An 11,774-nucleotide genomic window follows, 5' to 3' on the forward strand; every position below is an offset into this window, starting at 1 on the left:
TTTTTCTCAAGTTCTTTCACTCAATTAGCCCAAATCGAGCATCAAGATCCAAGGACTTTGGGCCCGTCCTAAAACCACGTCGTCTTTGAGAAATTGAGTTCAAGGCGTGAGTGACAATGAAAACCCCCAGCAATCCCGCCAACAAGCAAAAGGTCGTGGAGGCACCCTGCAACAATCAACCTTTGCTAGTTGTTTGGGAACCTCCCTAGCACTGGTAGGAGGGTCTGCCCCAACTTTACCTACTTCGATGCTACCCCCTAGGTTCGTGGATCTATTAGTCGACCATCCAAGGCGAAGCACCTCCTCAAGCGCCACATCAGGAGAACTTTCCCCAGCCTTGTTGGGGACAATTCAACAAGTAGTTACAACGACCATTTGGGAGCAAATGGCGGTACTAGTACCTGCCCCGCTCAACCCCTATGGTGGAAGCAGGCATCCCTCAAGGAGGAATAGAAAGAAGCACACCATAAGGAGACGTCGCTGTAACCGGGCCCCCCGCAATCGTGATACTAGGGCTCCCTCCAGCAGCTTCCCAAGAGGTTCCCCGATAATGGGAAGCTCAACTGGAGTGCCTTCAAAAAGGCCTCCAAGACGTGCAGCACTAGATAGCAGGAGTCCTAGGAAAAGAACAATAGGGTGTCGCCTTCACAAACGTAGTGATGGTGGACGAGCTCCCTATAAACTGCCTCACCCCTGGTATTGTTGAATGCGGTGGGTTGACTAAACCTCGAGAACACCTTTCTCATTTTGAGAATGCAACCTTGTTGTACAGGTACACGAACGAGATCAAGTGTTGAGTTTTTGTTACCACCTTCGCTAGGGCCGCGCAACAATGGTTTAACCAGTTGCCTGTTGGAGCAATAGGAAGCTTCCAGGAGTTCAGATCCCTTTTTCTGCATCAATTCGCTAGTAACCGGGAGCTTCGAAAAACAGAGCTCAACATTTTCTCCATATGCTAAAAGGACAACGATCCATTGAGGGAGAAGAACTGCGGCCTTAGAAGTACCCTAAGCCATACAAGAACTGAAGGCCAGCGCCTTCTCGCAAGGGCTCCTGGATGGGAATTTCTTAGAATCCCTGGCCAAGAACCCTGTTTCAAAGTTTGATGCCCTCCTGGCTCGCACGGGATTATATTAACATGGAGGACGCCCAAGCCGCCAAGAAGGAAAGTCGCAGAGAAAAGAGGAAAGAGGCTAGGGAGGAGGCTCCCTTCAAGAAATAGGGTACCGGTTTTAGGGACAAGAAGGTACCCTTCCAGAGGATACATGCCGCCTACACCTCTCTCACGGTGCCTATTACCTAGGCCCTCATGGCCGTCGAAGAAAAGGGCTTGTTAACTCATCCTCATTCGTGAAGAAAAGTCCGAAAAATTATGTCCTTTTCACAATGATTATGGCCATACCACCAAATAATGTCCGTCGACTTCAGAGATCTCAACAAGCTATGCTCGAAGGATTTTTATCCTCTCCCTTGAATTGACCAACTGGTAGACTCCATGTCTGGAATTTGGGCTCTTAAGCATGATGGATGCATCACAAGCATACCACCAAATAATGCTAGCTCTGGAGGACCGCAAAAGAGTTAACTTCATTACGTTTACTGGAATATTTTGTTATGTAGTTATGCTATTTAGTCTAAAGAACACCGGAGGGACCTACCAGCGCTTGGTGGATAAAATATTCTACTCCCAAATCGGAAGAAATATAGAAGTATATGTAGACGATATGCATGTGAAGAGCAGAGAAACCCAGGATCATGTGGTGGACCTGGAGGAAACATTTCCCATCTTAAGAAAATATCGGTTGAAACTCAATCCTATGAAGTGCGCGTTTGGAGTGAAAATATGACGCTTTCTGGGATTTATGGTTACCCAAAGAAGGAAGCCAACCCATCAAGATCAAGGACAACCTAGACATGAAGGCACCCTCCAACGTCAATGAAGTACAAAGACTAATAGGGAGGGTAGCAGTAGCACTAAGCTGGTTCATCTCCAAATCAACACTAAGCTGCCCTTCTTCAAAATTCTTCGGAAGGCGAAAGATTTCAATTGGGATGACTCCTGCCAACAAGCTTTTGAATGGCTCAAGCATTATCTAGTGGGGCTCCCTCTACTGGTGAAGCCGTCTCCAAAGGACACCCTTTATGTCTACCTGCCAGCCACCCTTCAAGCGATCAACTATGTTCTGATTCGTGAAGAGGAGGGGAAACAAACACCAGTCTATTATGTTATCAAGGTCCTTAATGGAACGGAAGGATGATACACTCTCATAGAAAAGATGGCCCTCGCATGGTCGTCATTGCTAGAAGACTACTCGCCTACTTCCTTTCACATCCCATTGGAGTAAATACTAATTTGCCTTTGAAACAAACAATAGGTAAGCTAGACACCTCAGGACGATCTGTGAAATGGGCTATAGAATTGAGTGAATACGATATCGCTTATCTGCCCCGAACCACCATCAAAGCCCAAACTCTAGCTGATTTCGTTTTTGAGACTGTAGGAACATCTGAAGAGGGCTCCCCTCAAGCCGAGAAATGGCTATTGTATGTAGACGAATCATCCACAACTCAAGATAGTGGTGCAGGCATAGTCCTCATCTCACCACAAGGAGAAAACCTGGAATTCTCTATTGAATTTGGATTCAAGGCCTCCAACAACAAGGTTGAATATGAGGCACTTGTAACGGGACACAAGATGATGCATGAAGTGGGAGCTAGACATGTGATAGCTTATTCAGATTCCCAGTTGATAATGAAGCAAATGAAAGGCTCCTATGAAACCAAAGAAGAAAACATGGTACAATACCTGCAATAGGTAACGGAACAGAAAACGGGATTTGAAAGCTTTCAAATTGTGCATATCCCGAGAGAAGAAAACATTAAAGCCAAGTACCTCTCCAAATTAGCTAGTGCTCTAGAAGATTGTAGAATGAGGCACATCAGCATACAATCCCTCCCTAAACTCAGAGCTCAAATTTATATCCAGGCCATATCCTACTAGGAGGATTGGAGGACCCCTGTTATCCAATGGCTTGAAGAGGGACGCCTCCCAGACAACAGATGGGACACTGCCAAGCTTAAAGTTCAAACCATCCGTTTTCTACTATAAGGATGAATCCTTTACAAGAAATCCTCTACACACCCTCTACTCTGATGCTTAACCCAGTTAGAAGGAGTCCATATCCTTAAAGAAATACACAATAGCTGTTGTGGAGTGTATGCGGGGCACCTAAGTGCTTGCTATCAAAGCATTGCGTACAAGATACTTATGGCCTTCCATGAAACACGGCTCAAAGCAACTAGTGATCAAATGCGAGAAATGCCAAAAACTTCACTCCTCATACATCAACCTGCGGAGCCCCTGACAATCATGCTATCACCTTATCCCTTCGCATAATGGCCTATAGATATCGTGGGACTATTCTCCCTAGCACCTGGTCAAAGAAAATTTCTACTACTAGTCATTGATTATTTTACCAAGTGGGTGGAAGTTGAGCCACTCAACCGCATTACGAAATAGAGGGTAATGAAATTTATATGGAAGAACATCATTTGCAACTTTGGGCTCCCCTGCAAAATAATCTTAGACAATGATTGACAATTCCAAGACCATAAAATACAAGATTGGTGTAAGGGTCTGCGCATTCAACAAAGATTCACATCATTGGCACACCCCCAAGCAAACGAGCAGGTGGAGGTCACCAACCAAATTCTTGTCCAAGGAATCAAAAGACGATTTGAATGAGTTGGTGGAAATTGGATAGAAAAATTAACCAGTGTTCGATGGACATATCGCACAACCCCTTGAGGATCCACAGGAGAAAGTCCCTTGACCATGGTGTACGGGACCAAGGCAATCATCCCAGTTGAGTTGGGAGTACCTTTCCACGGAATACTACATTTCTCTGAAGAAAGCAATAAGAAGTTGTCGAAAGAAAATGTGGACCTTGTCGAAAAATTGAGGGAAAAAGCCTTCATTCATATCCAAAGATACAAGAATACCATGACCAATGCCCACAATAGGAGGGTAAAGACACGGAGCTTTCAAGTAGGAGACCTTATATTATGAAGAATGGATACATTGAAACCGATGAGAAAATTAAACTCCACTTGGGAAGGGCCCTTCAAAGTTACAACAGTAATCGGACGAGGGGCATATGAGCTTGAAGACTTTGAAGGATGCCCATTATCACGTCCCTAGAACATTCACAACATCAAGAAGTATTATGCATAAAGAAGGCGCCTCCATCACATGCAGAGTACCCTCCAATAGGTCCTTCTGAAGGACTCCATTTAAAAAGTGTCCTCCCACAGGACATACTCCAATAAGCTCTCCTGAAGAACTCTCTCTAAAAATGTCCTGTAGTAGGACACCCTCCAATAAGTTCTCTTGAAGGTCTCCCTTTTAAAATATCCTCCAGCAGGGCACCCTCTAATAAGTCCTCCTCAAGGACTCTCTCTAAAACTGTACTTCCGTAGGGCACCCTTCAATAAGTCCTCCTCAAAGAATCCCTCTAAAAATGTCCTTTCGCAGGGTATCCTCCAATAAGTCCTCCTGAAGGACTCCCTCTAAAAATGTCCTCCCATAGGACATTCACCAATAAGTCCTCCTGAAGGAATCCCTCTAAAAATGTCCTCCTCCCGTAGGACATCCTTCAATAAGTCCTCCTGAAGGACCTCTTGTAAAAGTCCTCCTTAAGGACCTCCCCCAATGAGTCCTCTTGCAGGGCTCCCTCTGCATAGTCTATGTCAGTGGACATCACAAAGCCCCATCTCTTTTTGGGGACACCCCTCTAAAAAAGACACAAGAAAAGTAAGAAGGCATTGTTCAAGAAAGCTAAAGAGAATCTTCCTACCAAGAAATCCTAGGGAGGCATCCTTTTAGAGAGATGAAAGGAACCCCCTGCAAAGGAGGCTTAAGAAGGCATCCTCAAAGAAGAAGTGCAGAAACCTCCTGCAGAGAAACATTGAGAAGACATCCCTTAAAAAAGAGGCAAGGGAGCCTGGCCAAGAAAGTTTGAGAAGGTATCCCTCAAGAAATTTGAAGGGAACCCCTCATCACAACAACATCTGAAGTCTCCAACATATCAAGAGATTAGCGGCAATCTAAGGATAAGCATTAAGTGTGAAAGGAAGAATAGCAGCATCACTTCAAGCCCCTGGCCTAAAACTGTGGCTAGCGACAAACCCAAAAAGCAGCATCCAAACAAAACAGAAAATTAAACCTCCTCACCCCCATTTCAAATGGGGAAAGAACAAGTAAAGTAAAGATAGTAAAGATTGTTCCATCCAACAGGCTTAAAAATCAATCACATTGCATCCTTGACTTTTTCCCCACAAGCGGAGTCTTTTGTCTCTTTCTCGAGGGGAGCATCAACAGTAGGCACTGGGATGGTAGGAGGAGCTACATCAGTGGCCAAAGGAGGTCCTTCTTCCTTCTCATTTAGGGAGCCTTCCCGTGGAGATCCCCCGGTATGGCATCAACTACTGCTTCATTTGGGGATTCGTCACTTCTATCTCTACCTCCCCCAATATGTTATCCAAGTCTCCTGCAAAAATTTTGCAAGGATCAGTACAAAACTAGGAAGAAGTACAAGTAGAGGGTTAAGAAATAAACCAACCTGAATCTAGGGGGAGGCCTCCCTCTGCTGGGATGGAGGGTTCGACAAAGGAATCGGACGCATTATATAGAGTTATGGCAAGATCAAGGAAGGAAGGTTCTTCTCCGGAAAGGGGTAACCTTGAGCTAAAACAGCTCTTTGCAGGCTGAGAAGCCATGCTCGAAGTAGGGTCCCACTATCTTGGCCACCTCTTGCTGATACTCTACAGACCTCTTACACTCCTTCAGGTGCCTTTCCCAGTAGGCCTCCAAGGAATTCTTGCCCTCCTCAGAATGAGAAAATTCCATCACTGCCTTCTCCTTCTTCAATGCGCTCTCGTGGATAGCTGCTTCTTTCTGCAAGTTCCTCACCTCCCTCACCAGTTGCTGGCAACGGCTCGTCATCTCTTTCTTAGCCTCCCTTAGTTTGGAGATTTCACTTCTTAGGCGTTCCACCCTATCCTCCAATTTTTGCTTTTGGGCGTCGTTTGGGGGATAGCAGGAACTGCTTGAGTCCTAGAAGAAATTTCCTCATAAACAGAGACCGCCTACAAAAAGCAAAAATCATAAGGAGAATTGACACAAGAAAGGAAGAAAAATATAGAAAGGAGGGTACCTTGAAGATGTAGAGAGCTCCCATCCCTTCCAGTTCCTTCTTTGAAAGAGGGGACAAGAGCTGTTTTTCCCCATAAGATAAAACCCGTTTCCTCAAATATGCCACTAAGGAGGCCTTTCCCCTATCTTGATCAAGTAGATGGCGATTGTGAAGGCAGACAGAAGACGTTCGAGAGGACCTAGGAGGGGTATCCATGTCTTCTTTAGAAGGAGGAAAGGGAAGAGGCACAGTGACGTATGGGGAGGAGGGGCCCCCACAGAGCCTGTGTGAGGTTTCTTTGAAGAACTCCCAGCCACGAGACCAGGAGAGAAGGAGAAGGAAGGACGTTTACCTTTTGAATTACTAAAAGTAGGGGCCCCTTTGGAAGATTTTGGAGTTGGAGGCCCCTCACGAGTTGATTGTGCAATCAGTGACAACCAAAGTTGTATATTCAACAATTACACTAACTAATTTACAGTTTTTCTTGTTTATAAGGGTAAAATATAATGAAAAACATGAGTTTCTAATATTTGATGAAGGAAAAATATACATGATAAGATGACAAGCGAGAAAAAATGGATGAATTCCATTTGTAGACGATGGCAAGAAAGGATTGTATCACATAATAATGCAAAAAATACTTCAATAGTTAAGGCAACTATAACCTGTAAGATTCTTGTATATGCCAAAATCTTACCAAAATCGACTTACAATATTTGATATTTGAGATGGCATCAAACAGAAGAAATCAACTCGGATAAAGATGATTTGGAAAAGTTTATTTCGTTCCACATGTTCAAAAGTACCGTAATTTGTAAAATGCATGCAAAGCTTCTGGCGGGTATCAAAATACATATGCAAATTTCAAACTCCTCAGTTTTGAAATCAATTCTATTGGACGGAATGTATCCATAAGAATCATAAATACCCAATAGAATTTGAATTGGTTGTAAAATTGGCCAACTAATTAATAGTGGTGATCAATTGATTTTGGGTGAATATATTCTTTTTTGCTCAATGGGTTAATTCCCCATTTGGTAGTAGTGATAAATTTATTAATTATTACTTTTGAATAATTAAACTCTCTGTTACTCATTAAGAAGCATATTACCAAAGGTATTTGAAGTTCAATCCCAGAATACACTAAAGTAAAGGACTTTCTAAAGGCAATTGAAGACCAATATGAGTGTTCTGGTGAGGCTTTGGAAAGCACTCTAACAAAACGACTGTCTGATATGAAAAACAAGACTCTAGGAGTGTGCGTGAACATATCATGCAAATGAGGGACATTGCAGCACAGTCGAAGCCTTTAGAAGTTGACATTTTTGAGCCATTTCTGGTGCATCTCATACTCAACTCTCTTCCTATAGAGAGCATGGTCCTTTTAAGATCACTTATAATGGACAAAAGGAAAAATGGTCACTCAATTAATTGTTTACCATGTGTGTTCAAGAAGAAGAGAGATTAAAAAATGAGGATATAGAAGTTGTGAATCTTGTGACCTAAAACAAGGATAAAGGAAAAAAGGGCAAGTTTGGTTGTACGAGAAGAAAGCAGGTAATATGTCTAATGAATCTTTTGGCAATAAGTTAATTTGATTCTTCTTTAGGAAAATGGAAAGCAAAAAGAAAGATTACCCAAAGTATAAGAAATGGATTGAGAAGAAAGGTAATTTTATTTCTTGTGTATGTTATGAATCAAATTTTGTTAAAGTTCTTGATGATACGTGGTGGATTAATTCTGGATCTACAGTCCATATTGCTAATACCATGCAGGGATTTCTCAGTCTAAGGAAACTAATGGGAAGTGAACAAAGTATCTATTCAGGCAACCAGATGCGTTCACAAGTGGAGGCTGTTGGAGTTTTTAGACATATTTTCAAAATGGCTATGTTTTAGACCTTGAAACTACATTTTATGTTCCATCTTTCAGTAGAAATTTAGTTTCTATTGCAAAATTAGTTCTTTTTAGGTTATGTTTCTAATTTTAGCAAATCAAGCTTTTATGTTATGACAAACAATGTAATTGTTGGTGGTTATTATTTAGATTATGGTTTATATAAATTTCATCCTGATTCTAATTTTTATTCTACTCACTTAACTTTCGAAAATGGTATTAGCACTAAAAGATGTGTTATGAACAAAAACTTCTCTATGTTATGGAACAAAAAGACTAAGTCATATTTTCATTGAAAGATTAAAAAGATTAACTAATGATGGAATATTAAAGGACCTTCATTTTTCAAATTTTCGTATTTGTGTGGATTGCATAAAGGGAAAGCAAACCAACAAGTCCAATAAAGGTGCTAAAAAGAGTTCTACAATTGTTGAACTCATATAGACAGATATATGTATTCAAGATGTATGTATCTTTATCTCATTTTAGATAAATCTGAGGCTTTTGATGCTTTCAAGGCATATAAAGTTGAGGTTGAGAAACAATTAGAAAAGAGTATCAAGATTGTAAGATTTGATAAGGGTGGAGAGTATTCTAGACGGCATGCAGAAAAGAGGTAAAATCCAGGTCCATTTGCTACATTCCTTAAAGAATAAAGTATAATAGCACAATATACAATGTCTGGCACACCACAACAAAATGATATTGCTGAAAGATAGAACCGTACACTTATCATGGTAAGAAGTATGATGAGTCATACCAATCTTTCTTTACTGTTATGGAGTGAAGCTTCAAAGATCGTTGTATATATCCTAAATAGAGTTCCATCTAAAGTCGTTCCTAAAACTCCTTTTGAGTGGAAAGGATGGAAACCTAGTTTGGGACATTTACATATTTGGGGTTGTCCTATTGAAGTTTGGATTTCTTAAGGATCTTGAGACTAGTGGGAATAATGTTCCTCGTAAGGAAGTGTTTAAAGAAGATCATGTGTCATCTAAGACACCTGAGAAATTGATTGTATATCCAGTTTATCCACCATCTATAATAGGGGAATAGTCTAACCAAAGAACTCAAGAAGTTCTAGAACAACCACCAACTAAAGATAATGAAAATGCAGAATCTTCTACTTCAAATGATCAAATCAAGACGAGAATGGATAGGTTCGTAGATCTTCAAGAGTTGAGAAATATGTAATTTCTAGCGATTATATTGTTTATCTTCAAGAACCTAGTTTTGATATTAGATCTGAAAATGACCCAACATTATTTTCACAAGTCATTAATAGTGAAAATTTTAATCTTTACCATGATGCTATGAAAGAGAAAACAACATCTATGAACAAAAATCAAGTTTGGGAACCGGCCAAACTACCAGAAGGAGCTAAAACTATTGGTTGTACATGGGTCTATAAGGCCAAAAGAGATCCATCTGGTAGAATTGCGAGGTATAAGGCTAGACTTATCACTAAAGGTTATACTCAAAAAGAGGATATTGATTACCATGAAACATTCTCTCCAGTTTCAAAGGACTCTTTTCGAATTATGATAGCATTGGTGGCTTATTTTGATTTGGAGTACACCAAATGGATGTGAAAACAACTTTCTTAAATGGGGATATTGAAGAGAAAGTATATATGAGCCAACTTGAGGGTTTCTCACATGACTGTGATAGTTTGCAAGTTAAAGAAATCTATTTATGGACTTAAATAGGCTTCTAGTTAATGGTATATTAAAGTTTTATAACATTGTTTCTTCATTTGGATTTAAGAAGAACATCGTTGATCAATGTATACACCTTAAAGTACAAACTTAAATTGTTAGATTGTTCCCACTGCTCATAAGAAGCTTTCTCGTTAGGTGTACTTGAGTTTGTAGGAATTGGTGGTTTATCCACACGGAACGCCAAATCAAAGTCCATACACCCTAAAGTCAAAAGAACTTGATCTATCAAGTTTGTCACCAACCAGCATAGGGATTTTAGAACCAAAATTCATAAAAGTACTTGAAAAAAATTGCAATAATAAAAATAAATTTATTATCATGAGGCAATTAAAAGTAAATTCATGTCCTCCCTATGGGTAAAGGTTGCATCATGCATATAATTAACTTAATCCTTATCATAAGACTAAGGAATATTCCTATAATATAATTAAAGATTTGTATCTGTAGATATAAGAAATCTTTTATATATTATAGTATTCATCATCTTATGCCAATGAAATTATGGAAAAAATCATTTTTCCTGTGGGTATAGATTATTATTTCAATAGCTTAATTGCAACAAATGTTATACTAGAATAGAGAGTTTTTCAAAATTAAAATGCTAAAATATTACAAAATATGCTGTGGTTATTCTTCATTGTAATGATAATAAATAAAACAATTTTTAGAGATTCTATAACATTAAGATAACAAATATATGGAACAAATAATATTTTCTTTATAAATTTAAACATAAAAAAAAATGCAAGAAACCCCCTTGTGATATCGGAAATGAGCAAATTACCCCCTTATGAAAAAATAAATAGCAATTTACCTCCCTATATTTGTTAAAATACGACAATTTAAATTACTATATTTTTTGAAATAAAGCAATTTACTATCCTGTATAAGGAGGTAATTGCTTCACTTTAAAAAGTATACGGGGTTAAATTGCTATATTTTTTTTCATAGGAGGACAATGTGCTCATTTTCAATATTAAGGAGGATAAATTGTTATTGACCCTTTAAACATATGTCCCTTCTTGTTTCGTAAATTCCACATGAACCAAATTTCAAGAATAAATTATATTATACTTCTACTTCAAGGCTCAAACAAATCATTGACAAAATTATCATATATTGCCTGATGTATGAATATCATGGCTAAATAACTAAGTTCATCAAGAAAACTTGTTGAACGAAAATTATTAGAATAGTTATATAGGTATACTTTAAGAACAATACTACTAGACAAAAATGGCTAGAGTATGGCTCTGATACCACAATGTAGGAAAATTACATAGAATATTACCTCTGACCATGTTTATTCAATTTTTATTGCAGCTTGACAACTCTTGAGATAAAATTTTTTTTAAACCAATTGTTTGTAATCACTCATTTTTCAAGAGTGTATTCTAACCTAAAATACCTTTATGCTTATATATATATCTCTAGGCTAGGGACCTCTCATATTACTTTGTCTTTCTTATTTTCTCTCATCAAGAAAAACTTTAAATTGTCCCACTATATGATAGGTTAATTCTATCATTCATAACAAAAGTGGGTTGAGTCTTTGTTGATTAGTGGCTTTCTGTTAGTTCTTTGTTTTGGGGTGGTGTGCCTATATTTTGCTTAGTTTCATTGAGGGTCTTTAGAGGAGTACAGTGAATAACGTTTTTTCTCGTTCACTATAGATACAGATATAGATATAGATAATCTCATTGCTATTTCTAAATAAAAATTCAAGTTATTTTGTTAATTTTAGTTTCTGTTTGATTTCTTAACAAATAACTAGTAATAACTCATATTTTCTTAAATATTTTTTATTAATTTCAGAAGTGGATGAATAGAAAATTTTTCAGAAATCTTAAAAAAAAATTATCATTATATATAAAAATTAATATATTGAGGAGTTTTAATCAATATATATTTTGTTGGTTCTAATATATATATGTATCAAATACTATTTTTTATTCAATAATTT

The 11,774-nt window shown here is 38.7% G+C and overlaps 1 protein-coding gene and 1 long non-coding RNA gene across 2 annotated transcripts; one reads left to right on the top strand and one right to left on the bottom strand.

Annotated features, from left to right (window-relative positions):
• The first annotated feature begins 2,254 nt into the window (after positions 1-2,254).
• LOC148786655 (uncharacterized) lies at positions 2,255-2,815 on the top strand. The gene has a single exon (XM_088886216.1). The coding sequence runs from the start codon at positions 2,255-2,257 to the stop codon at positions 2,813-2,815; it is 561 nt and encodes a 186-aa protein (XP_088742342.1).
• A 2,404-nt stretch (positions 2,816-5,219) lies between these two features.
• Positions 5,220-6,663, bottom strand: LOC148786656 (uncharacterized). Its single transcript, XR_016067950.1, has 3 exons — positions 6,216-6,663; positions 5,622-6,147; positions 5,220-5,549 (listed from the first exon to the last, which is right to left on the bottom strand). It is a non-coding gene; the product is annotated as an uncharacterized LOC148786656 (long non-coding RNA).
• Between the last annotated feature and the right edge of the window lie 5,111 nt (positions 6,664-11,774).

This window comes from Sesamum indicum, linkage group LG10 (assembly GCF_026168435.1).
Source record: "Sesamum indicum cultivar Baizhima isolate 11 linkage group LG10, ASM2616843v1, whole genome shotgun sequence".
NCBI lineage: Eukaryota > Viridiplantae > Streptophyta > Magnoliopsida > Lamiales > Pedaliaceae > Sesamum > Sesamum indicum.

What these genes read in the sequence shown, in the direction of transcription:
- LOC148786655 (XM_088886216.1), top strand. Translation starts at nt 2,255, where the DNA reads ATGATACACTCTCATAGAAAAGATGGCCCTCGCATGGTCGTCATTGCT.